Source organism: Monosiga brevicollis, genomic scaffold, assembly GCF_000002865.3.
Source record: "Monosiga brevicollis MX1 MONBRscaffold_2 genomic scaffold, whole genome shotgun sequence".
NCBI classification, from domain to species: Eukaryota; class Choanoflagellata; order Craspedida; family Salpingoecidae; genus Monosiga; species Monosiga brevicollis.
In genome coordinates this window covers 2,401,633-2,428,980 of record NW_001865039.1, presented here as the reverse complement: position 1 = coordinate 2,428,980, position 27,348 = coordinate 2,401,633, and the positions used below count along the sequence as shown (strand labels likewise).

Below are 27,348 nucleotides of genomic sequence, written 5' to 3'. Positions count from 1 at the left end.
GAACGCCTTTCGGAGATGCTGTTCAGTGGCGTGGTGTTTTTGTTGTGTCTGCATTTTTGTGTGTTTAGTCTCTTGTCCCATATTGTAGTTTCGAGTAAACCTGTGTGTAAGTGCTGCACATGACACGCGCCAGATTTTGTTCATGTGCCCTAGCTTCCCCGATCCAGCTTTTGCAACTTTTTTTTATTGTAGCTTTGATTATTTTTCCGTCTTACCAACCAACGGATGCGCGCGTGCGTGCGCCGCGAGTCTTTTCCAGAGCCCGTGTGATTGTTTTCCCGGTTCTCATTCAGGTGCTCTCCCCCTTCTATTCCGAACAAGTAGTCCTAATAACGTATCGTGTTGTTGCACGTCTTTATCTCCTTCCTTGTCAGGCACGGCGCGGCGGGAGCAGGATTTCTCTCGCCTTGTTTGCCGTTTTGCCTTTGCCTCGGTGGTTTTCTAGCTTGAAGTCTACGTGCCTGATCACTATGGACAGGGCGCAAGCGTCCTGCGTCCACTTCTCCCGAGTTTGCCTAGTGTCTTCATCGACCTCAATCGAGTTTCGAATTCATGTCTTAGCATCATCATCTCGTCAAAAGAAAAATTTAATTTTTTTTGGATGTTACACGAAGTTCACGCGCTTCTGTGTCTTGCGCCGCTGCGGCGCGGCTGCACTCAAGAAACGCCCCTCCCTTACATGCGCATACGCACACACCCCACGGTGGCATATGTAGCCGACTGGCCGAGCGCCCTCTGCAGCAGCAGCACCCCCACCCTGGTTTTACATGTGCCCTCCGGCATAGGCTTCCTTGACACTGACAGAAGCATCCTTGTCACACACACACTGACAAATGCTCACACTCATGAATACGAATAGATACACTTACACCGACAAATTCACACGCTTAGACCAACAAATTCACACACTTTGACCGACAAATTCACACACTTACAAATTGATATGCGTACACACTCACTCTCTCTAACAAATACATAGGACACCCTGGTGGTCCTCGCAGCTGCGTCGTGGCTGCGTGCAGTCGAGGAAGAGGAGGGACGCCGTTCCGTGTCCTGTGATCAATACTTGTAAACGTCGAAGCGGATCACGAGGCATTTTACAACTGTCTTCTCAAGCCACTACCTTTCTTCATCCCCGCTTTGACTGCCTTTTGCCTTGCGCACTGCCCTTGAAGCCTTGTTTATCTTTTTTTTAAATTTTCGAGCCCGACTCTTCGACCTAAATCATGTGCAAGCAAACCTACAACCATGGCCTTGTCGAAGCCGTGCGTCGCCAGAACTTGCCCGGTGTCAAGCGTGCCCTGGCCAGTGGTGCGGATCTGAACCACCGCAATGGCTGTCGCGGCGAAACTGCCCTGATGGCCGCCGCTCGTTACGGCAATGATGACATTCTTGAGCTCCTCCTGGCCCAAGAACCGCGCCCTGACCTCCACGCTCGATCCCACTGCGAGGGCCTCACCGCACTCCACTACGCTTCCGAACGCAACCACCTCGCTTGCGTGGACGCGCTCCTTGCCGCTGGCGCCGACCCACTCCTCCAATCTGGTCGCCCTGACTCCAAATGCACTGGCCGTACCGCCCGCGAAGTCGCAGGCCGCCGCAGTTGTCGCCGCGAGCCTCGAGTGGTGGCCCTGATCGATCGCGCCATCGCAGGCCTGGAAGTCCGACCCCTGATGGAAACGGACGACGCCGTCGCCTTGACGCACCTCCTACCTCAGCTGTCCCAGGACGACCTGGACATGGCCCTCACTGAGGCCGCCCGTGCCAACGCTTACGAAGCTGCGACCGCCCTGCTCCAAGCCGGTGCCAACGCCAAGAACCGTTTGCGGGATGGTCGCACCCCCCGCGCTTGGTGCGGGCAGCGCCGAGTCGACGGCGCCGATTGGCGCCTTGTTCAACTGCTGCAGCGCTACGAACAAAGCGACAAGGCAGCCTTGGTCGATCAAGACGTCTCCGCCAAGGACCAGCTTCTGCTGCCACCCTCCCCCGTCCATGCCCCGCCCGCCTATGACCTGGCGACCCCCAGCCCAGTACCCCAGCTCTGAGATGTGCCGGTGATGCCCTCGTTAGCCCTGCGCACCCAAAAGGATAAAATTTTAAAAAAGAAAAAGACAACAGAAACAGCAACAGCAACAGCAACAGCAACAGCAACAGCAACAGCAACGGGGCGACAACTACAACTTGATGCGACAGCAAGGCATCTTGCTCCTCGTGTCACAACCATTTATGCTGCGGCTGGTCGATTCCACGAAGCGTTTTGTGTTTTGTGTGAGCGGAGAACATGGCCACTTTCGAGCTTGCCTGGTGTATATAGTATCGACAATCAATTGATATTCTATTTGCACTTTGCAGCACTATCCGCCTGCCCCTTCTCGTTCTAGTATCTCGACTATGGCCCGTCTTGTCAAAGCGGTGCACAGAGCAACGTCTCTGATCAAGCCCCCAAACCCCCACCCTTTAACCTTTGGCTCTGACGGAATTGTGATATGTACACACACACGCAGGCCGTCTCATGCTGCCGCTCTTGCGGCAGTGAGCGCTGCAACACCAACAAACTCAAAAATAAACAAAGTTGAAAAGGCAAGTGGGGATCACATGGCTTACGATCACACAGCATCCGGTTCGCACTTGCCCCTTGAAGCAAGACGCGAAGGGCTCTGACACGCCGATCAAATGACGATACGCTCCGTTTCGATAGCACACTTCAGGCATGCATGTAAAGCAAAGGCGTCGTCGCGCACCGACTTGACCGTGTCCTCGTTGGTGATGACGTCCTGCCAGCAGCCCATCAGCAAATGAGTCCCCCCCCCCGCCCCCGCCACGTCCGACACAAGCCCTTAGCAATAGAAGATAGACGTACAGATAACCACGGCAACGCATTTAGTTGACTCAACTGCCGTGCCGTCAGGGCATCCTGACACAGTCGCAGCAGCACATGAAGACCCATGGCCGTGGTCGTACTGTCTGCATCTCCCTTGGCCAAGATGCGCAAAATTGTCACGCCCACTAGCCCGTTGTCACATGACACAACCCCCACCAAACAGCATCAATCACAGTGAGGCTGCCACCCAACGACTATTCGTGTTCTGCCGAGGCCAGCCACTCACCATCGGTGCGCATGGCCATGAGTAAGTGGTCATGATCGGCACAGTGGGCCAGAATCTCCATGCAGGCACGCGCCAGGCGTGAGCCTTCCCCGCCGCTAGTCTCATGGAGACGCAATAGTACGTCGTTGCAAAAGCTCAATACCCGCTGCGCCTCACCAACTTCCATGTCCTACGCACGCACACGCACAAATACACACCATCATCACCACCACCACCACCACCATGTCAGTCAGCACACATTCATATACCTCTTCACGCTTCAAGTGTGGCAAGCATTCATTGCTCGGTAGTCTTCTTACCTTGCCGTGCCGGACCAAGGCCACATACACACTGGCCAAGGCGCAGAGCACATCATGGCGTTCCGCGTGCCGTTGAGCCACTTGCTGAAGCATGCTCCATAGCTTAGGCTGACTGAGCAGGCGCTCTGCTTTGGGATGTTCGCGAAACAAGTGAGCCAGTGCCTCGAGCACGTGTGCTGCCACATCCGGCTGCTCCTCTCGCAATTCGCGAAGCACGCTCAACAAAGCCTTGACCATCTTGTGTTGCAACTGACAAGCACCAAACCACATCAATGCGCGCAGGGCCACGAATGAGTTTAGAGCTTGAGAGGCATTGATGAATAGCCTCACTTGCGGCAACACAAGCGAGGCAGACGAAAAGAAAGACACGCCATGATATCGTGGCGTGGCGTAGCGTGACGGGCAAGCCCTCGAGGCAACAGCTTGAAGGAGAGCACCGCGGCAGTGTTATTGACGCACCAACGTTTCGTGATACGCACGCGTCTTGCAAAGACTGCGGACGTGATTGGCAGCAGCCAGTCGCACCGCGTGGTCAGGTGCGGTCAGGCACCGGGTCAAGTATCCCAGAATGGTGGGTGACAAAGCCTGACCAGACGCAAGAGTGTACACAATGTCGAGATGGCTCATGCATGGTGCATGCTGATACCGCATGGCCGTCGCTGCAATCACCTCGGCAAAGTTCGCCTCATGCATGGATGGGCGGTGCGGTGCGTGCTGAAAAACCATCACCATCAAACTCATGGCCCTGACACAGTGGAGGCGATGGGATGAGACTTGAGCCTTGCCTGCCAGTGCGCTTTTGCTTCAGCAAGGCCACAAACTCGCCAAACGCAAGCCGGACGGGAGGGGAGACAACATACTTTTGCCAGGACTCTACTTCTTGGCTCAGATGGACACTCTGTTGAACGCACGCGATGAAATCGGTAGTCAACTTTTGCCTCTGTGCCACAGCAGGCCAGCAGGCTCGAGTCAAGGCAATACAGGGCAGCAAGAGTTGTGGTGGCATCTGCCGTGGCCCGCAAGGCAATTTCAAACGCACACCACACAAGGTGAGAAAAGTCGCAGCATCGGCTACCAAACTCGGTCCTCAAGCCCATCGTATCCACTCAAGCTCCCCAGCAAGGAGGGCTGACCTCGGCAACGTTCAACAAGGTACTGAGCGCGCGCAATACGCCGGCGTCCATCAGTGCATTGGCGTGAGACGCGTCCTGGCGACTGAGGTGCGCCAAAAGCGTCAACACTTGGACAATGGTCATGGCCGAGCCCATCTCACGATCTCTGCATGGTCATTGGAAGCAAAGCAGCAGCTTGTGAGCGTGTGCAGGCAAGCTGCCAAGCAGCGGGTGGGGTCATGGCATGACAGATCACCGTTTGGCGTACCGCAGGTAGTTGAGAAGAACATCACGGCCATGTCCGCGCAGAAGCTGTGCCTGACCCGCCGCATTGCGCCAGACGAGTGACGCCAGAGCATTGAGAAGGCTTTGCATGACCTGTTTAGAAGAAGAAAGACGCCAAGATGAGGCAGCCTCGAAGGAAAAGCTCGAGCCCAACGCTTGCATTCAGTCCGTGTGCTTTAGAACAATTGGAGATAGGCTCACATGGTGACGTGTCGTCTCGAGCTGATCTTGTTGGAGGCAGTCGGTCATTTTGAGGATCAGACACTTGACACCACCATAACGCTGTACTTCGGCGCCGTTGTGTTCCAGGGAGAGGCCCAGTGTGAGGAGCGAACCTGATAGCCGTCACGAGCATGGGTGAGAGCCCTTTCCCGTCATCAAAGCGGCTGGATGCAAGTTTTTGACGCATTCTACAACCACTCTCCTCCGTTCTCCATTTCAAAGAAGAAAACAAATCTTACTCAAGTGAGCCACTAGGCGAGGCTCGTCGGCAAAGTGCAGGCGGGCCACCACTTCGCGGCACGCGGTCGGTGTCAGCAGGGTTTGCATCCCTTTCAAATCGTAACGAAAGACAATGTGCAGTAGATCAATAGCGGTAATCACAATGTTGAGGTGGCTGGAATGCAAGCTCAAGGACAAAAGTTGGCCCGCCAAATCGTCGTGCAGCGTGGTAGTACAGGCTGGAAAGGGGGCCACGATGGTGCGGAGAACCTGTAACGCCAGGTCGAGGGGATGGTCTCTCTTCTGAGTTGCCAGGGGGCTATTCGTGTGGAAATCGGCCGCGCCAACGATGAAAAAGGTGAGGTTGCGAGGCAGGCTGGATTTCAGCAGTTGCTGGGCCTCCGTCTGCTTGTTCTCGAGTCGCTCCTTGATCTGACGGAGCGATGAGTAGAAGAGGGCCTGATCGTGCTTGTAGACAGACGTGGCGGCGATCAAATCCTCGAGGCGCTGACTGAAGCGCACAGACGCATCCGCAGACACGGTTGAGGGTGTGTGATTGAGGGGATCAAGCAAGTTGTCATGACTCTCCCTTTCAGCAGGAGCAAGCTCGTGGACCACAGCTTTGTCGGCCATGGGTTTGGAGTCTAGATGAACCGCCTCACGATTTGTCCGATCGCCCAGGGGTCTGATTCGCCGTCGGGGGGCCTTGGATAAGGCCTTGCTAAGAGGAGGCGGAGCGGCATCTGCCAAACCAGGAGCGTTGGGTTCAAGAGCGAGACCCAGCATCTTGTGGGTAGTGCAGTGGCTAGGTGGGTTGTGTGGCGCTGCCCGTCTGGGCAGCGGAGCAGTTTGATGATTAGCACTGCCAATGCAGCGCTCCGAAAGCGAAGCGGCTGGCGTGGCTTTTTCGCGAAGAGCTGAGCAATTCTCAAGAAGCGTGCTCAAGTCCAGGGAGAGGAGGTCCAACTGAGGCTCTTCCGCGCGCGTGTTGGCACTCATGCTGCTCGCCCCGGTAGCCTCGGTGGACTTGTGTGCATGTAGAGTGCACGGGCCGAGGGTGGGTTAGTTGTCAAGGAATCGCGTGCTCGGGCACGCGTGCTCAAAGTTGAAAGCAACCGCAGAAGAAGCGAAAAAAAAAAAGTGTGGCAACATGCAAGATGCGTTTCAGTTGACCCGTCCGTTCATGTGCGAAGGACAAAAGAGGCAACAAAGTTGTGATACAAATGGCAGAGCAGAATCGTGGTGTTTGGTGAATTTTCGCCAAGGCGGGCGAGCGTGGTTGGTGGTGGTGGTGTGGTTGGGTGAAAAGATGCAGGTCAGTCTGGTGGGGTTGGCATCATCGTGGCGTCTCACGAGGCGTCGTCGGCAGCTTGCGTGCAGGCTTGCAACCCCGGTGCGCCATGTTCGTCCGGTATCCGCCCTGTCCGCGTTGGCGGTCGATTTGAATTTGCGCGGAACCTTATAATGTCAGATAAAATTGAAATGTCAGCCAAAAGTAATTAACTGTAAAAAGTGAGGCACTTACGAGGATCGAACTCGTGGCCTTTGGTTTACGAGACCAACGCTCTACCACTGAGCTAAAGCGCCGTGCATGTCGATGCGTGGTGTAATTGTATATATAATCTACATTCTTATCAGCCAACATTCCTAAACCGCGTCACCCTGCTGCTGCTGTTGCTGCTGTTGTTGTTGTTTTGCATGAGTTGCACAGTTTGCGCAGTGGTGCTGGAGTTGTGACGGCGCACTTGAGAGGAGGTCAGGTGCTCGGAGACGAAAGCCGACCACGACGATCAGAGCGACTTGAAGCAGTTTTCATTGTCACTGATCAAGCAGCACACGACCAGTCAAGATGTTCTTCGACCAGATGAATGCCCGTTTTGAGGATGTGCCGACGGATGGCGGCATTGCCACTGAGCCGTTCCTCGACGCCTGTGCTGCCCTAGTTCCCATCTTTGGTGCGCTCTCGATTCTGAGGGGAGGAATTGAGGAGGAGGGAGAAAAGGACTCGTTTGCACATGTGCGGGTGCAGTCTTGTCTCATGTCCATTGGATCGTGCATGTGTGGTTAGACGCCTTGGGCTCCACGGCATTTGCGCCGATCAAGTCAGACATTAACGGCAACATTAAGGTTTGTTGGTGGACATCGCCTGTCTCGACCTGGCTTGCTCGGCTCTTCATTGTGTCTTGTTTCTTTGTGGGTCCGCAGAAACTACGCGGCTGGCATGAGAAGGATCCGGCAGGCACTGCTACTCTTGAGGGCATGGTCACCAAGGAGATTGACGCCAAGACCACCACGGCGTCGGGCTCTGCTACTGATGCTTTGCTGTGGCTCAAGCGGTGTGTGCCTGCTTCTCGCTCGCGCTTTCCCTTGCCCCCGCTTCCTGGCTGCTCCCTCCTCCCTCCATTCTCTTCCATTGACCGTGTCGTTTGTTGCAACCTCGCTGCCCCTGCGGCACAAATAGAGCGCTCTCTTTTATCTCTGTCTTTCTGCGTGAATTGGTTGCCGGGGCTGAACCTGCCACTGCGGCTACGACAGCCTATGGCGAGACCCTGCGCAAATACCACAATTTTCTTGTGCGCGGCATTTTTTCTGTGGCCATGCGCGCTTGTCCCACTCGCAAGAAACTCATGGACACGTTGGCCGGCGATTCGGGCGCGGATGATGCCGGCGTAGTAGAGCGCATTCGCCAATTCCAGACGTCGTTTGATCCACAGCTCGCGCAGATTGATGCCTTTTACCAAAAGAATGCCTTGGACAATTAAGCTGAATCAGTCTCTTTTCTTCCAACCCTTTGCTGTGCCACTCGCAAGCAGCCAGGAAGCGTGCATTAAATTGTTACCTTGCCTCAACCCAGTGGCTCTGCTGAGTCGCGACATCGCACCATGTCGAGAGCGGCAGAGGCTTTCATGTTGTGAATCAACCTGTTTTTTTTGGGCAGACAAAGAAATTGTGAATAAATTCAGCCAAAACTGCGCGTAGTGGCGAGCTTATGCTTGAGCCGTGGGTGTGTACACACATACACACAGTAGATGGTCTCCCTGCCTTTTTTATCTCGCGTCCTCCTTCTACGGTGAATGCGGATTGAATGGATAGCCCAGACAACTCGCCAAGAGCAGGAAGAGAATACCCAAATGGTTCGTGAAAAGGATTGTTACACCTCCATCAGGCATTTGGGATGAAGGAAATATACCATAGCAATGAAATTGAATGGATCACGCCTGATACTACAGCAAGCGAGTTTCACGGTACGTTCCAGCGCGGCTGGAGCACGCAGCACTTGTATCAATCACCAGCAGAAGTCACCACAAGCGTCAAAGGTGAACAGAGGACGGTCCCACGACACAGCTACACGAATCAACGACATGAAAGCATGGGTTCTACAACAGATTGTCGGTCAACGTGCTATCGGTAGGCAAGCTTGCAGGCGCAGCTTCGTGTCCAGAATCCTTGCTGTGCTGTCGTTTGGCGTCAGCACGCGGAGTACCCTGAGGCGTTCGGAGGGAGGGGGTGCCTCGTGGGGTCACCCGCGGAGTCGAGCGCGTGCCAAGTGCTCGGTTGCCCGCCGAGCTCGTAGCTCGCCGCAGTGCAGAATTCAAGGAGCTGGAAGACGAGCGGTTGGTGCCCAAGCGTCGAGCAAGCTGCTGAGCGGCCGGTGACATTGATGCCAGGCGACGGGCTGCCGGGGTATGTCGACTGGAGTGCTCGACGGAGCCAGCACGAGTGCGCGCCTGCGCGGCATGCTGCATCTTGCGACGCTTGGCTGCCGTGTCCTCTGCCAGGCGACGACCAAGCTGGTCGCGTGCCGAGGGCTCGGGTATGTTAAAGGCTGGGCCCGACTGCAGCGGTACATCCCCTGCATCCAGGCGGAATGGTGTCCCATCGATCTCACCCCAAGTCAGGTCTGGATCCAAGTCCTGGCCGGGCACAGGCGAGGGGGTGGCCACAAACTTGTAGCCATTGACAGCCGGCGTCCCATCCGTACTGCTAGACGGTGTGTGGCGGGCGTGCACCGAAGGTTTGTTGCCATCGTCTCGGAGAATGACCACGCCATGTTGGCTGGCGCCCGTCTTGGTGCCAGTCTTCGTTCCGTTACTTGAGCCAGTTGTGGGAAAGGGAGCGCGAGTGAAGCGCGTGTTGGCGTGTTGAATAACGTTTTGCTTGCGTTTTGAAAGTGCAATCAGTTCCTTGGCTGTCGGGGTCTTCTCGGAGGGCGCCCACATGAGCTGATTGCGCGGGGTGTGACGCCAATGGTCGAGAAAGTAAGACTTGTAGGCATCCTTGTCACCGTCTGTCAGTGCCAGGCGCTGTGCCTGCTCTTCTGCGCGCCCAAAGAGGCTCTCAAACTGGGCTCGAAGGCGCAAGTTGGTCTGCTCAATAATCTGGTCAAACGAGTCGTTATCTTCGGAGGTATACTTGTCCAGGAATCGGTCCAGCGATAAAGTGGTATCCGCACTGGGTTTATCGTCTGCCTTGCGATTGCTGCCAGCAGCGCTGACACTGTCAGCACCATCGGTGCCGCCTTCAGCCCCAGGCAGGTGCAAGTCGCTCCCGCTGCGCATGCCGGGCGTGCCGGCACGGCTCCAAGGAGAGGCAGCATCCTGACGTGCGCCGGGTAGAGGCGTCTCAAAGGATCCGCCTGCCCTACTAGGTGTGGTTCGGCGCGAGCTGGCCGTGCTGCCTACCCCGGGGGTGCCGTAGCGGCGAGAAATGTCCCGCAAACGTTCAAAATCGTTGGCTTCCAAAGCCTGCAAATACTCTTCCTGTGCTCGCAGCTGAGGGAGTTGGGGATAAAAGTCACGCTCAATAATCTTTTCCAGTGCGGCAACGTAGTCGTCCTCCTCCAAGACTGTCTTGGGCTTGCGTCGTGGCAGGCCCTCGGGGGCGCGAAACACGGCCAGCTCACCAGTAGCCCGTCGCACCACAAGCCGGCGCTCGGCTGCCGCAGCCTCAGTGCCCTTTGCGCCACCCTGGCTGTCAGCCATCGTGTACAGTTTACAATCGGCAGCCAACAGACGTGCCACTAATGCTTCAACCAACAGCCAAGTACCTGGCCCCGTTACCCCTCTGACTCCTCCTCGAGACGATGGCCCGACGCGCTGCCGTCTCCAGCCCGTGTTGGCTCTTCAAAAGCAGAAGAAGCAAAAAAAAGAAGAAAATGTTTTTTAAGAATTGCGTGTGAGGTGCTTTGTTCTTTCTGACAAATGTACCACGAGAAATCCTAAAGTGCTCACCATCGGCAGTGGGCCCACCCCGCCCCGAACGGGGAGGGGAGTACAGAAAGAAGGATGAGTAGACGACGACGGTACCTTGATGTTCGGAGATGTCTTTCTCGTCGCCGTGTCTTCGTCGTCGACTGAGACTTATGGTGCGCTGCCATTTGAGTTTTGAGCTCACGTCTTGTTTCAGATCAGAGCAGATGGCTTTGTTAGATGTTGACAAAAAGCCTCGGCAAGGAACAGACCGCAAACGGTGTTTCATGGTCGTACAGACCTCACGGAGAAGTGAGACTCAAGACGGTCACAACAGAAAATTGGCAAAAATTATTGCAGGCTGGCCAGGAACCCAATCTGAGGCGTATGGCTGCCGGGACGGCAGAGCAAGTCCTAAAACACCGGCTGCCATATGATTATTTGCCACTCAACACGAACAACAACACAAATTTACCAGGAGCGAAATCAGTGATGATAACAAATTAAATATCAGAAGGCGAACGCAGTGAGGTGGTCGTTCCACGTGCGCGGTTGCTTGATGACGCAGCAACAACAGCAACAACAGCAGCAAGCAAACGACAATTTTTGACGGCGTGCTGTTGGCTGAAAGCGAGCGTACCCGTCTTGACGTCTTGGTCGGCGCGACTGGTGGCTGGGGTTGAGGGTGTTGGTGGTGATTTGAGTCTCGTGGCCTGGAAGTGATCAAAGCCATGGAAGCTGGGACAGCCTCACGCTATGGCGTGCTTGTGGCCCTGACCGTTGGGTTGACCGCGTGGATCATGACCTTGATCCCGCGGGCCATTGCGGCCGGCTCGTGGCTTGATGCCCTCTTGGTAGGATGCCTGCTTCTGGTCGACAGTCGAGCACCAACTCTGCCCATTTTACATTGCGCTTTCCTGTGGGGCCCCTCTTGCTGAGGGTCTTGCTGAATGGCCTTCCCAAACCACCTCGACTAACCGCTTCGATGCATGACTCGTTGGTGGTCCCCTCTTGCCACTCTTGCTAGGAGCTTCGTGGTCCAATCTGGGTGATTGGTCTCGCGCTGTATGGACGTACCCTCTACGAACATTACACCAAGCCCGTGACCTTTGACCCTGCGTAAGTTCCGACCGTGCGCAAGCCGGAGAAAAACCCTTGGCTCTTGTTCCCCTTTGCTGCTGCCATTCGTGAGCTGTCAAGACGACTGACCAATCCTCGTTCGGACACACTTTAGGGCATTTGAGCGTCGCATGCGCGAGGCACAGACAGAGGAGAAGCGTCAGCGCAAGGCAGCCGAAGTAGTGGCCGACCGCGCTGCTGCTACTGCTGCCATCACCACCACTACGACCACGACAGCTGCCGCACCGGCAGAGCAGCCAAAGGCAAAGGCTGCCACCGTCACACCTGCTCCGGCGCGGGTTGCGCCGTCTTCCAAAAGTGTCCAACCATTGTACAAGACTGTGAGCAAGCCGCTGGCAGCCGATGCGCCTCAAGTCGTCACCATCTACTATGGTAGCAAGACTGGTACAGCCGAGGTTAGTCTCCTCCTGGCAAGGTGGACAATCCGCCTAGTGTCGACACATTCAACTCTTGGTGAACCGTTTTTCTTGCATCTTATTTGTTTTTCCAATGGGTGTGCCTGCATGCTTTCAATGATCCGTCGACCGTGCTAACTTCTGCCAACGTCCTCGATAGGGGTTTGCGAACCGCCTATCCAACGCGCTGAGCCAAGCTACGACAGCCCCAGTCACCGTTGCCTCCCTTGCCGAGTACGACATCGACAAGCTGTCGGTGCGTTGCCGGCCTGCTTTGCACACGAGCCGCCAATGGTGGATGTTTGTGTCTTGTGGCTACCAAGCATCAAAGCTGACTCCATCCTGGAGAAGGCCACATCCAGAATCGTTGGTATCCGTCATCAACGCCGCAAAACTGCAGCTCACTTGTCCACCGAACCTTGAACTTGAGTAGGCAGAGAAGGGCATTGTCATCTTCATCACTGCCACATATGAGCACGGTTCTCCGCCCGACAATGCAAACTGGTTTCACACCACCCTGCTCGACGCTGCCAAGTATGCTGAGCCCCTCGAGTCGTCGCAGTTGTGGTCTCGGTCCAATATCTGCTTTTGAACTTTATTGATTTATTTATTTTGTTTGTTTGTTCGTTTGTTTCCCCTGTCTGTTCAACGGGCCAGCAAGCGTGCAGGCAACCTTGTCTCATGATTTTGACTTTGCTTCTTGCTCCATTTTCAGCGACTTTCGGGTCAAAAAGACACAGCTCGCCAATGTGCGCTACGCCGTCTTTGGTCTGGGCAACAGCCTTTATCGTGACAATTTCAACCGCGTCGCACGCGAGATCGATGTTTCCATTGCCGCGCTTTCCGGCCTTCGCATCGTGCCCACTGCCCTAGGTGATGAGAACGTTGCCAACAGCAAAACCGGAAGCCTTGAAGGCGACTTTGAGGCCTGGTTGCAGGAAGCCGTCGCCCGCATTCCTGCTGCTCTCCAAGGCTCAGCAGTGGAAGCCTATGAGACGGATGGTGAAGCCGACAGCGAGGAGGAGGATGAGGCGGATGATGGCATGGTTGACCTCGAAGATCTTGGCAATGCTCTTGTCAAGGGCCGCGTACGTTTCAAGATGAATGAGGGGTGGAATCGCGTTTGGTAAACCCTTTTCAGCTTTCTTGCTTCCCAGGCCTTGTTTACTCACGGTCCGTGGTGTCTTTTCAAACAGGCGCAGCGCCAGGCTCAGGATCAAGACGCGCGTGTGGGCAAGCCTCGTGCTATGATCACACCGGCCCTGCGCAAAGCCCTCACTAAGCAAGGATACAAGCTGATCGGCTCGCATTCGGGAGTCAAGCTCTGTCGCTGGACCAAGAGCATGCTCCGTGGTCGCGGCGGCTGTTACAAACATACCTTTTACGGTCGGTTTACTCTTGTCCTGTTGTTGTCGTTCGTCAAACAGGGCTCGTCTTGCGCAGGTTTTGGTCCTGTTTGCACCTGTTCCCCTTTTGTTGGTCTGCTGTTAATATCTCTTGATATATCTGTGTTCTCTACGACAGGCATCGCCAGTCATCGCTGCATGGAAACGACCCCGTCTTTGGCCTGTGCCAACAAATGTGTCTTCTGCTGGAGGTATTTTCTATCGCTCACGTTCATGGACGTCTCTACGACACCACTGCCTTTCATGCCCGACAATCGCCCGGCGACCCTGCCACTGTTCTCTTATATTGGCCCAGTGACCAGACACGGGTTCACAAGTAGCTCAAACTTTCATGCCATTTTGCTTCCGTATTTTAGGCACCACACCAATCCCGTGGGAACTGAGTGGCGCTGGCAGATGGATGAACCCATTGAAATTGTCAACGGAGCCATGCAAAACCATTATGACATGGTGCGCCAGTTTTCGGGTGCGCCAGGCGTTATGCCTGAGCGAATGCGGGAGGCTATGGAGATTCGTCATTGTGCACTCTCTCTGGTCGGCGAACCCATCATGTACCCCAAGATCAACGAGTTTCTTGACCTTTTGCACGACCGCAACATCTCCTCCTTCTTGGTCACCAATGCTCAATTTCCCGATGCCATCGCCAACCTCCGCCCCTGCTGCCAGCTTTGTACGCCTTTCTGCTTCTTTTGCCAATTGTGCTTGAGTTCTTTGTTTCCTTCCATCCGCCAGCTTTCTCTCACTGTCCTGTGGTCGGCGGCATCTCGTTTCTTCCGCACCGGCAGACGTCAGTATCGATGCTAGCAATGAGGTCAGTCCACAGAGTTGTTTCCCGTTGCGGGCTTTTGTCTCCCACGTGCTCTCTCTAAGTGCTTGAAAACTCCTGCACTCTTGCCATTGGCTCACCCCCTCCCCTTTGTTGGCACGTTGCAGCAAAGTTTGAAGCAGATTGATCGGCCTCTGTTCAAAGATTACTGGCCTCGTTTCTTGGAATGCTTGCGCGAGCTGGGTCGCAAGGTATCACATGACAGACCATCTTGGTTTTTCCATCTCACTCGTTAGGTTGATGGGCAAGAGGCGGTGCAAGAACTCACTCGCCGCATGGATCTGTTCTCTTCTTTAGGGCCAACGTACAGTGTATCGCTTGACCGTGGTCAAGGCATGGAACGATGATGAGATTCGTGGCTACGCGGACCTCGTCCAGCTCGGCGAGCCAGACTTTATTGAAGTCAAGGTGCGATTTCTTGCTTGCAATTTCACAATCGCATCTTTGGGTGTTGTTCCCGCTTCCCTCCCTCCCTCCAAGCTCAGCTCAACTTTGCTGGCGTGCTCCACCTGCTCGTAGGGCGTGACATTCTGTGGCACCTCCAAAGCCTCGTCCCTGACCATGGACAACGTGCCCTTTCACGAGGAGGTGAGTTATTCAGCTGTTTCATATTTCGCGCATTTCAAGCTTTTACACAAAATTGCAAGCACGTCGTCCATGTACCCTATGCGCATGCACCCCCACCCATATCCTTGTATCAAGATATCAACTGACAAGCTGGAAGTCACTTCCACTCATGCGTGTCGGGCTGCGTTTTTTTTTCCGATTCATCCAATTCGCCAATTTTTGTCAACCCATTTTTCTTCTTCACATCGTCATTTCGACATGCTTGTACTTCCCTCTCACTTTGCCACCATATCTTTCTTCCTTCAGGTGGTGGGCTTTGTGCAAACACTCGTGGATATGCTGCCCGATTATGAGCTCGTTTGTGAGCACGAGCATTCCAACTCCGTGTTGGCCGTGCACAAGCGGGTACGATCGCACATGCAAACTGTCCTTCTGTACCCCTCTCTTGCTCTGGTTGGCTCAGGCTCACAGTGGGTTGTGCATACTTTGCTCTGTCAGCTGTTTGTTGGGGGTCGCTGGCACACATGGATTGACTATCCTCGCTTCATCGACCTTGTTCGCTCTGGCAAACCGTTTTCGACCGTCGATTACATGGCCCCAACGCCCGAATGGGCCATCTTGGGTCACGGTGCTCGCGGCTTTGATCCGGTTGAGGTCCGACACCGCCGTAACAAGCCAACCGGCTCGGGTTGCTGACACACACGAGCGTTTGCACAATCTGTCTAGTTCTCTGGGTGTTTGCCTGGTGATGAATTTTTGCCGGCTGTTTGCAGCTGTGGTGTTGATGTGTGCAATCAAAACTTGGTTATTTTTTTTTTTTTATGTTAAATTTTTTTCATTTTTGAGTGCATTTCCATCGTCTCGGACAAGTCAAAAAGGCAAATGATCAAGGAAAAAACAAATCGTGCCAATGCCTGAAAAGCTTTGGGAAATCAAGGGAGAGTGGCGTCGACAGCTCCGAACCGGCCCCTCACTATCAGTGTGGGGCCAGAAACTTAGCGACGACAGTATACGCGCAGTCCATCGCGAGGCACCAAGTCGCCAAGGCCATCGTGAAGCTGACCCAAGGACAAATCACCCAGCAAGCGCTCTGTTCCCCGCTCATCCAATGCAAACTGCCAAGTGGTGTACCTAAGATGAAAGGGAATCCACCATCGCCAGAGTGTCAAACAAGGCCCCCAAAGAGAAAATTTTCATCAATCACACGCTCACACATGCTCACACCACATCAAAACAGAGGCTAGCAACGCATCATCAAGCATGGGCAAATAACGGGGTACGTACTGTCCATGGTCATAGTCACAGATCATTTGGCGGAGAGTGGTGTCAGCGCTCACAAAGCGGTACCTGACGGTTTCTTCATCGCGAACAACAAGATGTACGATGGGAATGACTTGGTCACCGGTTGGCGCGGAAGTGGGCGTGGCTTGCTGTTGCTCATGCTGGCGTCTAATCAGATCTTGTAGTTCTTGATTGCTCTGCAAGAGCTGACGCATCAGACTAAGCAGCCAGCACGCAAGGCAGGTGACCAAGCATTTTTTAAGTTTCCAGGTGATGGGCAGAGCGGGAGGGATCACGAATTAGTGAAGCTTTGAATATTTGCCCAATTTTCTCTGGCACTCACTCAGAGAGCTGTTGGGATGTTTGCGTGCTCAAGGGCACATGGTCGTCCAGTCCACTCGTTTGAGGCTTGCGATGCGTTAATGGCAGCTGCTGTGGTGTAGACAGCTGCTGAGGTGTTGTTGCGGACGACCGTGCCAGCTATCAACAAGATGGGTTGCGATCGTGAAACCAAGACGTGTCAACTGCAGGCGGAGAACCTCAGGGGTTCCCAGCAACGGTCAAGGTGGAGACGAGGGTGTGAGTCACGCACTGGTTGGGGCACCGAGGCTGGGGTCAACGTTGGGGCAGCGATTGCGGGGGCGTGGTTGGCTTGTGGCAGGGATGCCGCAGCAGTCTGCTGCGCAACCATATCTATGATGAAGACGGGTTTGAGTGAGTTATTAGACAAGGGGTTGGTGTGCAGCTCCCCTGAGCCAATCCAAGCCGGTCGACGAATGCTGACACCAGAGCTCTCTCGGCACCCAGGGACGAGGGGAAGACCATCAATGTGACAAAGTCGCCAGGCTGGCCGGGCAGCTCGCTGAAAATTCGCACCTTCTTGTTTGCGCTTGAGGCTGGCCAATTTTTGGGCGTCGGCATGGCGACCTGCTCCAGGGGTGGATTTGAGATAGAAGAAGTCGGGATTGGCCAAGTAATTGGGTGTGAAGCCATCCTGCTTTGGCGCTTCATCGGATGATGGTAACTCTGTGACACCGGCAGCGCGAAGGATGGGCAGTACGGCCGGGTGGGCCACGTCTACAGGTGTTTCATTCTTGCTGTTGACGGTCTGCAAATTTCCTCCATTTTCCAGGAGGACGCGCAGGACGCCACCGTGGCCACGTTTGGCTGCCCAGTGCACAGCCGTCCTGGGAGATGAGGCAGGTGCAGCAAAAGCCAAAAGGTGAGCAAGGCATCTTTAACTGTAAGGGCCAACCACCGTGGGAGCCCTCTTCCGAGTGGTCGGTCCCCCAAAGGCAGGAAAGCGGTGCCATGCCAGCGAATGGATGAACCCTAGCCAGGCGGCTACTCCATCTCATGGTCCCAAGGTACACCACATCAAGCGAGCACACGCACCAGCCATTCATGTGGTTCTGGTCATTGGGATCGACGCCACTACTGATAAGCTCCTGGACGGTGTCAGTGTCCCCTGCACAGGCAGCTTCACGCAGCGTCTCCGCACGCTGATCCAATACACGACCGGCCATGTCGTCCCCGTTTTCAAATCAGCACGTCCTGTCACAAGCAAAAACACAAAAAAGAAAGTGTGTGTGTGTGTGTGTGTGTGTAAAAGTGAGACAAAAACCACACTACCGTACATGGGGCAGTCTTCTCTCTCTCTCTCTCTCTCTCTCTCTCTCTCATGAATTGCATCCCCGCCCTATTTTTTTTTTTTTTTTCCTCTGCAGGACGAGCAGTGTCGGGCGAGGTGAGGGCGGGCTGCAAGCGGGTAGAGGGCGAGCTTGTTCTGGCCACGCGTGTTGAGAGTGTACAGGCTATTGGTGCTGATGGGCGGTTCACCGGCTAGCTTGTACTATCCAAGGCTATAGCCAGCATCCACAGGGCTCTGGAGAGCCACGCTCAACTGTGAAGTGTGGATGTGGGTGACACCACCCAGCTGTCATGTCTGGTGTTGATGACTTGGAGGCGCAGCGGCGTCGGCGGCAGGAACAAATAGATGAACAGGCAGGTTTTCAACATGCCTTTCTCTGCATGCGATCAAGGTGGCGCTGCGTCACGGTTAAGGGCTGAGCTTCATTCGCTTGTTCAACTGAAATAGAAATATGACCCGGGCGTTTTTGCTCAAAACGTTGCACGTTTGGAATTGAGCAAGGTATGGCTTCAGCGCGCGCAGCGTGTGCTTGTGTGGTCGCCTCGCCTCACTCTCATGCATCATGGCCTCGAATGCAACGATTGCAGACGCCATGCCTAAAGGAAAGCTTTGCTCAGGGAGCCATGATGGGCGCCACCGTTGGTGCCATTCGCTTTGTGCGATCAAGTAGGTTGTGTTGCCACCTGCACCCAGCCCAGTCGCTGTCCGTGTTGATGCCAACTGCCTGGCTCCTTTTCTGTGCGAATCTAGAATACATTGTCTCAGCACTCAAGTGGGGCACCGCCACCTTTATGCTCTCAACCATGGCTGCGCTGTACGTTGCAATTTCTGTGTCACCCGTGGCCTTTGTGGCGCAGCGCTCTCAAATTTTGCCCTCACCTCATGTCTTGAATCTCAATCCATCCATACTACAGCGAGTTTTGTCGCTACAACCGGCAAGCTTCAGAGAGTCGTTTGGATAAAACCGTGGCAGCCATGAATGAGTATAACCGTGCCAAGGCTGGCAAGCAATTGCCCTACCCACACGACCGAGATGTGACCTCCAAGTAGTCCACTTTCTTTGGCTTGTCGGTCAAACCTTAGTCCATCATATAAAAAGTGGTTGAGAACGACAAGCTCGACTATCTTGTTTATTCGCGATTAACGAACAAAATTGCTGTTCAAGTATCAATTAATGATGCTCGACCGGTGTGCTGAAACAGCCGGGCAAGCATGTGATCCATCAAAGAGCTTTCGGCCTCTGAACCGCGCAGCCTCAGGACTGCGACACTCACATCACAGGGTCTGGCAAGTTGTTAGGCATCATCAAGTACCGCGTTGCAACCATTCTACAAAAGAACCTTCGACAAGGTATCGGAACCATGGTTGGGCCAGAAGAACTCACGGAGGGCTGGTAAGAGCGCTTTCTTGATAGTCATCAAGGGTGTACAGACCAGGCTCGGAACATTGTACAAGCATCACATCAATCCACGCAGCACATCGGTGCTACTACGACCGCGCTCGAAAGCATCAAGAGAAAGCATCATCAAGCCATTTTGATCTGGGCTCGAGCTGGTGCCAAAGATCAAAGCTTGGCGCCTTCAACACCGGTGGCCAAGCAGAGGTACTCGTCTCATGGGTCAAACAGAGCAGGTCATGATTGACCAAATGCACTGGCACCGGGCGTATTGGCACCAGCGCTTGTCATGCATGTGTCAGCATCGGGGGCACACGCGTCCGTCAACGCACGACAGGCACGTAAGATGCGTTTGCGCGCGTGCAAAGTCATGATGCCGATGGACTTAAGATCATCATTACACAAGTCAAGCAGGTCACAGCCCTGCAACTCTTCGCGAGCAAACAAAGGCCCGTATTCAGCAAGCCCCGCTTGTTCGAGCCAAGCAACCACCTCACTACTGGTCCAACGCAGTGGCTCAAACGCCTCCTAAATTCAAAACGCACCAAAAAGAGCAACAAAACAATTAAATAATGCCATGGCAGACAACGGCGCATGCGACGCCCCAAAACCTGTTTGACACTCGCATTTGCGTTCATAACAAACGGGCGTACCTGTGTCTCTGCATACGCCGAAGCAATGGATGTAACAGAGGCTGTCGACTTTGAACGAGGCAACGAGTGCCCAGCATTCGAGCTGCCTGGGCTCGCGTTTACAGCCGGCACTGCATCTGCCGTCGATGCGTGCTGTGGGTTTGGGGCCGAGCTGACTCGCGTTGTGGCCGCCTTGGCCTCGGCACCAGTCGCAGAGCCATCGAGTGCAACCAAAGAGGAAGAGCTTTTGCCCTCTTGGTGCTGCCGCGGAAAGCCTCGCGGAGGCTTTGGCAACTCACTTTTGTCTTGCGAGGAGCGATACGGGCGCAGGGCTGAGACGCTGGCTCCTGAAGACTGTGTTCGACCCCGAGAAGGCAATTCATGCCCACCAGCTGCACCGGCGGCCAGTGTTTTACCTTCGGGCGCTGGTTGCACAGATTGGACAGCTGGACTAGCAGCTTGCTCATCGGATGGCTGCGACTTTCCTTGTGCCTCTACGGTTGTTGATGCGGTTGAGGGCGACGCTGTTGTTGCTGTTGCTGTTGTTGTTGTTGTTGTACCTGCTGCTGCTGTTGTCGCCTCGGGTGGGGCTGGAGCTGATGCGCAATCATTTACGCTCTGCTCCATTTGCGTTGCAAAGCGGTCTGCCAAGTCGCGTGTGGTCGCAAACGAGGTGCTGCGTGTACGGTCAGACCAGGTTCGATGCTTATAGTCAGCGCCGGAGACTTTGGGGTCTGGATTGGTGCTGACACGAGCGCGCCCCGTTGGGTTGCCATCACGATCAAAGTGCAGCGAGTGTGGTCGGTTCCGTGACACCCCTCCAGCAACAGCGTCGCCACTACTGCCAGAGTGTAGTGGGGTTGCCGTCACACCGACGGCTTGACTGTATTTCTTGATGCGGAAAGCAATATCTTCGCTCACTTCTGTGACAGGCATTTCACCAGGGTCGGCAGCGGCGGCTTGTTTTGGCGAGGTTTCTGAGCCTGCGCGTTCTCTCTCCTGTTGCAGCATTTGCGTCGCATCAGTGCGCACAGACAAACACATGAGTGCTGCCGGGAGGTGAGAGCATAAACACAAAAACAAGAGTGCCGCATGGAAGGGGAGACGGGAGCGGTGAACAAAGGTATCGGGCTCAAGCATCAAAAAGACAAGATGGGTATCCACCATCGTTTGCCTGCATACCGTCGTGCCTGCATCTTCGAGCGCTACCTGAGAACCCCTCTCCGCTGCCACCCTGTTGCCCAGCGTCCTGCAAGTGAGTAACATTGGCACTTTATAGCCTGTCTGAATCATTCATTGAGAATCGCAGGCCTGGCGAGGGCGTACCAGGCTCGCAGTTCGGGCGCAGGCGTGCTGGGGGGCGTGGATACGGGCGAATCGGGCGGTGTCACTTTTTTGATTGTGGGCGTCACGGGCTGACTCAGAGGGATGGGGGCATGAGGCGGCGGCTTGATGTCGAGCTCGGTACCAAAGGCACCGGAGCGCCGGGCAGTCAGCATGCCCTCGTACATGACGAGCTGAGTGCGAAAGCCCTCGTTGGGCTTGATAATTCGGCGCCGCTTCTATCGACAACACCCATTGAACGCAGCTGGGGCGTGAGTAGACTGCTTGATCGAGGTGAGCAAAGCATCAAGGAGACAGACAAGCCGGGGTCAAACCTTGACAAAAGCATGTGCTTCTTCGAGCGACCAAGAGTATTGCTTCATGGCGTAGGCAATGACCGTTGACGCGCTGCGACTGACGCCCATCTTGCAGTGAACAAGAACAGAGGAGCCGGCTTTTCTTGCTTGGCGGATGAAGTCGTAGGTACGATTCCAGTTGGGCCAGATAGTTGTGGTTGGCACATCCCAGACGCTGCGTAAGCAACACATCAAGTAGGAGGGCACAACATCTGCATGTGAGTCTGGCACTCTGCTGCTTGTCTTTGAACCATTTCTCAAGGCTAGACGGCACGCTGGCATTGCCACGACAGCCGCAGGATAGCACGCCGTACCGAATGTTACAGTATTTGATTTTGTCGGGAAAAAAGTTTTCAATCTCACAGGTGACGTTGATGATGTACTGACAATTGTTGCGACTCAGCTCCTCCCAATTGCTGGCGTTCCATTCCGTGCCGAGATAAAGGTAGTCGAAAATCTTGGAGGAGGGCTCCATCTGACGACACCCCACAGTATAAAGCGAACGCTTAGGGGTGCACCAGGAAGCGCTTCGGGTTGAAATCGCAAGCAAGCCCTTTGCGCAGCAGCATCTGACCAACCTGGCCCATGACGGTGATCATTTGCTGATCAATGATTTTGCGATACTTCTTCAAGTCCATGTCAAACTCAGCTTCTAATTGGAGCCGTAGCTGCTTGCTGGTGATGGTATCCAAATCGCTTTTGAACATGATCTCCTTCAGCTTGCTGATGATACGCTGCTCCAGCTCCGAGTCAAGATGCGGCCCCTTGTCCCTATGATGCCAGGATGCGAGGCAAGGTGATGAGCATTTGGCGTGGTCACTGCCCCACTCCCTCCCTCTTGATTGAGTATCATGCTGCACTCCCCCGCCCCTCTCTCTCTCGATTAAGTATCATGTTCGTCACCCATGGCGACTCTCATATCCATGCTGGCGGCAACCAACCTTTGAAGAGCTCCAGCTTGCTGCTTGCGAATCAGCTGAAGTTCCGAGGTGCGGGAGGGAACGATGTGAGTCCAACGTTGGAGCTGCTGTTGAGTGTCGTTGATTTTGTTGCGATAAAATTCGAGCCAGATCCAGTCGCTATGATCACGACCCGAGCCTTCGCGGATCTTGAGAATGGCTTGGAGCGCATCCCAGAGATTTCGAATGGAGGCAGGGCGAAAAGGCATGAAGCGTTGCTCTTTTCCTTGTTGTGACTGATAGACCAAGCCACCGTCTCCATCAAGAACGATATCACAGGTGTGGTCGACGGCAAATACAACGTCCACCTGCAGAATATCCCCAGAGCCGGGGGTGGCTAATTCCATGCCCAGTAACGCCCATTGATCCGTCTCATCATGGCGAATCAAAGCCAGGTAGCTGTTGCGCGGTAGCTCCGTAGCCGACTCGTTGAGGGTGGAGTTGTCTGCGTTGGAAAACACATACATACAGCTATCGCCCACGTTCAGGAGACCATCGAGGTGATCTAGCACGGGATGCATGCGACTATCTTCGTCGGTGGTGATGCTTTCTGCGCGCGAGGAGGCGCGCGTCTCATCAACGACTCCACTCGTGGAGTCACCATCGTCATCCTCATCGATGGCTATGGCTGCCGTCGACGTGGTGCGGTACGTGGCCCTGCACACCCATAAATGCACGTCCCCAGAATCAAAGAGATGTGAGAGATGAAGTGGTGCGATGCCAAGGCCTGTTCAAATACAGGGACTCAACCAGCAACCCGGAAAAGCAGGCTACAGGGTTGTCACATGTTATTCGTACCGATCTGCGGCAGGGGTGTGCTCAATGTTGGACTAAGGGGGGCAGAGGTGGCAAGATAGGCGGCGGCGCATTCATCGGGTCGGGTCAGCAAGCAGTAGCGAGGAGGAGTGTCACGAGAATCGACGAAGTTGACTCGGCATGCAAGCTGGCGCACCTCTCGTCGCTCAACAGAGTAGAGATGGTAGTGTTCATGGCCCTCAGCACTCGGTGAGAGGCAGTCCTCGGCAATCAAGAGCGCGTCTGGACGATCGGGGTCATGTTGACTTGATGCCATCATGGAGGCGCATGGGGAGACGCAGAAAGGAGCGCTACAGAGCAAGAGCGCCCGACAAGTCAATAGAGCGTGACCTTGCCCAATTTACGTCCGTCAACCACCATGCACAAACCACTCCACTAGCTCCGTGTATCTCAGAACCAGTGTACAACTTGTCCTCCCACTGAACGGGCGGACGGGTCGACAGGTAGATGAGCGGGCGGAAGGCAGTAGATCGACCGATCCGCCCCTGAATCAGTTCACTGAGGATGGTGGTGGTGATGATGAACGAATCGAATCGAACGCTCGTGATGAACGAAAACGTCAGACAACAACAACAACAACAACAACAGCACCAAGAGCAACAGGAGCAACAATCAATGTCAGGTTATGTTTTGCGTCAGGATGAATGGCTGGAGCTTGGCGGTGCCCTTTCTGATCGCAATGGCGTTGTTGGGGAGTGCCGAGAAAGAGCAGCCACGGTAATGCAAAGCGTCATTGTTGAGTGAGATCTTTCAAGTTGGGAACAAAGTTGAATTTGAAACGTTAAAAGAGTCCTCGTGAAGAGACGGCACTGGGTGGGCTCCCACGGCACTCAAGAACTAGAAAGAGCTGAATGAAAGCGCGTTTTCGCGACTAGGTATGGGTTCTCATTGGCGCCAGCTGGCCTTCTCCTCAGCCGTGGGGAAACGAGTCGTGGCGGTGAGCTGAACGACCTTTTTCTCCGTGAGTTTGCCTTGCTGAACCTTGCTCGGCTCCATGCGGGCAATGTCGACGGTCGAGCCAGGCACGGGGTTGTACGAAGCCTCCACCGCAGCAATGGCCACATAGTTGAAGTCATCGTCCGTAAAGGCAAAGCTTGTCACGGTTCCCACAGCCCGACCTACAATCCAATTCAAACACGCACGTGGAAACATGAGCACGCCGATGTAGTTGGGGGTCCCGGTCGCGACCAGCGAGGGCCACTCCTCAGAGCGGAAGTCACAAAGTCTATGATATTCGTACCGTCAACCACGACGGTGTGACCGGGGCGAGCAGCCTGGCGGCCCTGGCCGTGCAGGCGCAGCAAACGCTTATTGCGAGGGTGTGTGCGCTCGATGTAGGCGTCGCGACCCACGTAGAAGGGGCGATGGAAACGCGACACGTAACCATAATCCGCCTCGGTCAGCGACAGCTCCTCGGGACCCTCCAGCTCCTGCACGGGGGCGAAGATACGAATGAGAGCACGCCAATGGCTTCATGCACGCTTGAAGAATATGATGGAAGGCGCTTGGTTGAAACGTACATGGCCAAAAAGAGGGAAGCCCGCTTGGATGCGAGTCGAGTCACGAGCACCAAGACCGGCCGGGATGACACCATCCGCCCGACCCTCGTCCAAGAGCGCGTCCCAAACCGTTTGGGCGTGATCAGGATGGAAGAACAGCTCGTAGCCAATCTCCTAGGGAAATGTAGCAAGCCACCAGGCCAAAGGATTTTGAGCTCAAGTTGATCAGGCCGAGCCAGCGTGCCGCCAAAAAAGGCCAAGAGGGGAATTGTAAACAAACAAACAAACACATGTATCAAAAAGCGACTCAACGGAATGCAGCAGTACAAACAAAATAGGTGAGCTAATCTCGAGGACGTAAACAGCACGATCCCACCTCGCCAGTGTAGCCAGTGCGGGCAGCAATGACAGGCTTGCCAGCCACGTGAATATGGTGAATATCGTTGAGCTTGCCACCGCGCAAAGCATGCACCTGCGAATGCGACGGGCAGATCAGAAGAAGAAATGACAAATGTTAGTTTGTCTGAACTTTCAAATATCGGCGACTCGAAACTTGGAGAATACTCACCTCATCCGCGCTTGCGGTGCATCGAGCCAGGACATCCATGCTCAAGGGACCCTGAGGTTGGTAGCGACAACGAGTTTGTACTGTGAGTGCTTGTTGCAGTCTTTGCAGCACGGCCACGGGCAAGCAAAGCCAAACCTGGAAGGCAATGCCGATGAGAGACTTGTCACCGGCCTCACGGAGCGGGTACACGTTGGCCGGCGTGGTCAACCGCTTGCTAGGGTTGGCGACGTCGATGCTCACACGACCCTGCGTGCATTATGGGCAGATGGTGAGTGGGGCAAGAACGCGAGTAGGGGTGTCATGTGAGATCGGCAAGAGACCCACCTCGTTGACGGCGGTGAGCCAAGCAATATCTTGTTCATAGTTGCCAGCATTGAGGACGACCATAAACTTCTCCTGGTTGAAGCGGTAGACGTAGGCATCATCCAGCGCCGTGCCATCCTCACGCAACATGTATCTAATCGCGAGGATCACGGAATGAGGGAGAAAGGAGAAACTTTTTTTGAACCAACGGCGGCGGGCAATCATATCTGAATCCTGTCAATACAATGTGTCTGCCGCTCAAACACGCTGACAAGGGCCAACAGCACAATCAACTGACGTGTATTGCGCCTCGTTATCCACGAGGCGGGCCGCCGTGTTGGCAAAGACGAGCTCCAAAAAAGCCAGCGCATTCGGACCCTCCACCGCCACAGCGCTCATGTGGCTGACATCGAATAGGGCCGCCGCCTTTCGCACTGCCCGATGCTGGGAAGGTCAGCAAGCAGCGTGTGAGTGAGACGTAGCAAGCAAAGACGACGGAAGCCTTGAAGGAGGGCAGTCGCTGCAATTTCATCGAGGCCACGACTGAGCTGAAGCATACCTCAGCTGAAATGCCTGTCTCATACTTGACGGGCATGGACCAGCCGCCAAATGGCACCATGGAACCGCCATTGGCCTCATGCCAGGCTGCGGGATAGCACAAAAATGGTCAATGACAAGCTTTCGGAGACGAAGCAGAGCCAAAGCTCGCGACGCAGCATACGGCAACCCACCATGGTAGACGGTACTCTTGTCTGTGCCGTCACTGGGCGACCAGGAAAAGGCGGGCAAAGGGGAGCCGGCGGGCGACACAATTTCTTGGCCCACGAAGAAGGGTTTGTCGTGAACGATCTGCACATCGGCAAAACCACTCTTGGCACGAATGGCATCTGCCACTTCGGTGGGCAGGTTAGCTTCTGTGCAGGCATGGACCGCCAAGGGGCCGTCCACCTTCATGTACGGGTCGCGCTTAGACAGCGAGACGTAACCATCTAAAAAAAATATAATGATGCCATACGCAGAGACATGAGAAAGCGCGAGCGCAATGGCCACTATCTCATAGGGAGGAGGCTAAGAAGTAAGAAGAAAAAAAAAAGGAAGAAAAAAGAAGGGAAAGAGGGAGGCCAAAACAGTCACCCCCAATACAAATAGAAACAAAACAGAGGAACAAAAACACAGCCACAAATCGAGACTTCAAACGACGCACAGAAAGGACCATGGCCACAGACAAATCTGTCCATCAGCATGTTTTTGCATGTGGCACTGCCTGCGCGAACGAGCGTCGAACAAGGACTCACCAGAAGCTGCTTCAATCCATTCCAACACGGCATCAGCTTGTGCATCGGGGGCAAACAGCACAAAAACATCCTCGCCGTTGGGGCCGGATGCAATGGAGTCCCGGCGACCGACGTATGCAACATGCACCTGCATAAAGAGTGTGACACACGGGCATGAGCCGTGCAGACGTGGATCATGATAAGAGTTGCGAATGTGAATGTGACGACCATAATACGGTGCCCTTCCGTGGACTCACATCGGAAAGCTCCGTGCCATCAGCCAAATACATGCGGCTGGTCACCACACCATTCTTCTCGAGAGGAAGCACGTCTGCAGTCAGAAGTTGGTCCAGGCCCAGCTTGGCCTTTTCGCCACGCACGGTGATGGCGGTCAGACCATTGATGTGAGCCGCGTCCTTCAGCAGGTCGAACTCGGCGTCGCTGTACTTGGACTCGTCCAGCTTGGGATAGGGCAGCGAGCGCGCCAAGGCGCGAACCTGTAAACAAGCAGTGGGATCGAGGA

The 27,348-nt window shown here is 54.7% G+C and overlaps 8 protein-coding genes across 8 annotated transcripts; 4 read left to right on the top strand and 4 right to left on the bottom strand.

Moving 5' to 3' along the window:
- Nucleotides 1-1,123: 1,123 nt before the first annotated feature.
- MONBRDRAFT_35635 (uncharacterized protein) lies at nt 1,124-2,045 on the top strand (the record flags this gene model as incomplete). The annotated part of the gene is made up of 1 exon (XM_001742742.1): nt 1,124-2,045. Exon 1 carries the CDS (start codon nt 1,227-1,229, stop codon nt 2,043-2,045), a length of 819 nt encoding a protein of 272 aa, XP_001742794.1. The 5' UTR covers nt 1,124-1,226.
- Nucleotides 2,046-3,075: 1,030 nt separating this feature from the next.
- Nucleotides 3,076-6,243, bottom strand: MONBRDRAFT_22379 (uncharacterized protein; the record flags this gene model as incomplete). The annotated part of the gene is made up of 7 exons (XM_001742295.1): nt 3,076-3,276; nt 3,407-3,735; nt 3,886-3,991; nt 4,540-4,684; nt 4,787-4,896; nt 5,005-5,138; nt 5,265-6,243. 7 exons carry the CDS (start codon nt 6,241-6,243, stop codon nt 3,076-3,078), a joined length of 2,004 nt encoding a protein of 667 aa, XP_001742347.1.
- Nucleotides 6,244-6,968: 725 nt separating this feature from the next.
- On the top strand, nt 6,969-8,018 carry MONBRDRAFT_30960 (uncharacterized protein). Its single transcript, XM_001742741.1, has 4 exons — nt 6,969-7,199; nt 7,313-7,371; nt 7,450-7,580; nt 7,706-8,018. The coding sequence occupies exons 1-4, from the start codon at nt 7,094-7,096 to the stop codon at nt 8,004-8,006; spliced, it is 597 nt and encodes a 198-aa protein (XP_001742793.1). The 5' UTR covers nt 6,969-7,093; the 3' UTR covers nt 8,007-8,018.
- Nucleotides 8,019-8,621: 603 nt separating this feature from the next.
- MONBRDRAFT_22377 (uncharacterized protein) lies at nt 8,622-10,226 on the bottom strand (the record flags this gene model as incomplete). Its single annotated transcript, XM_001742294.1, has 1 exon — nt 8,622-10,226. The coding sequence occupies one exon, from the start codon at nt 10,224-10,226 to the stop codon at nt 8,622-8,624; it is 1,605 nt and encodes a 534-aa protein (XP_001742346.1).
- Nucleotides 10,227-11,683: 1,457 nt separating this feature from the next.
- Nucleotides 11,684-15,463, top strand: MONBRDRAFT_14102 (uncharacterized protein; the record flags this gene model as incomplete). The annotated part of the gene is made up of 13 exons (XM_001742740.1): nt 11,684-11,968; nt 12,129-12,224; nt 12,402-12,502; nt 12,684-13,056; nt 13,165-13,354; nt 13,493-13,565; nt 13,731-14,044; nt 14,160-14,185; nt 14,308-14,391; nt 14,498-14,608; nt 14,720-14,788; nt 15,074-15,172; nt 15,266-15,463. The coding sequence occupies 13 exons, from the start codon at nt 11,684-11,686 to the stop codon at nt 15,461-15,463; spliced, it is 2,019 nt and encodes a 672-aa protein (XP_001742792.1).
- A 1,105-nt stretch (nt 15,464-16,568) lies between these two features.
- On the bottom strand, nt 16,569-17,614 carry MONBRDRAFT_35631 (uncharacterized protein; the record flags this gene model as incomplete). The annotated part of the gene is made up of 2 exons (XM_001742293.1): nt 17,444-17,614; nt 16,569-17,235 (listed from the first exon to the last, which is right to left on the bottom strand). Exons 1-2 carry the CDS (start codon nt 17,572-17,574, stop codon nt 16,569-16,571), a joined length of 798 nt encoding a protein of 265 aa, XP_001742345.1. The 5' UTR covers nt 17,575-17,614.
- A 588-nt stretch (nt 17,615-18,202) lies between these two features.
- MONBRDRAFT_22373 (uncharacterized protein) lies at nt 18,203-18,749 on the top strand (the record flags this gene model as incomplete). Its single annotated transcript, XM_001742739.1, has 3 exons — nt 18,203-18,365; nt 18,450-18,513; nt 18,614-18,749. 3 exons carry the CDS (start codon nt 18,203-18,205, stop codon nt 18,747-18,749), a joined length of 363 nt encoding a protein of 120 aa, XP_001742791.1.
- Nucleotides 18,750-19,332: 583 nt separating this feature from the next.
- On the bottom strand, nt 19,333-23,440 carry MONBRDRAFT_5247 (uncharacterized protein; the record flags this gene model as incomplete). Its single annotated transcript, XM_001742292.1, has 9 exons — nt 19,333-19,623; nt 19,749-20,726; nt 20,910-20,976; nt 21,054-21,289; nt 21,386-21,581; nt 21,721-21,881; nt 21,985-22,177; nt 22,348-23,092; nt 23,164-23,440. 9 exons carry the CDS (start codon nt 23,438-23,440, stop codon nt 19,333-19,335), a joined length of 3,144 nt encoding a protein of 1,047 aa, XP_001742344.1.
- Between the last annotated feature and the right edge of the window lie 3,908 nt (nt 23,441-27,348).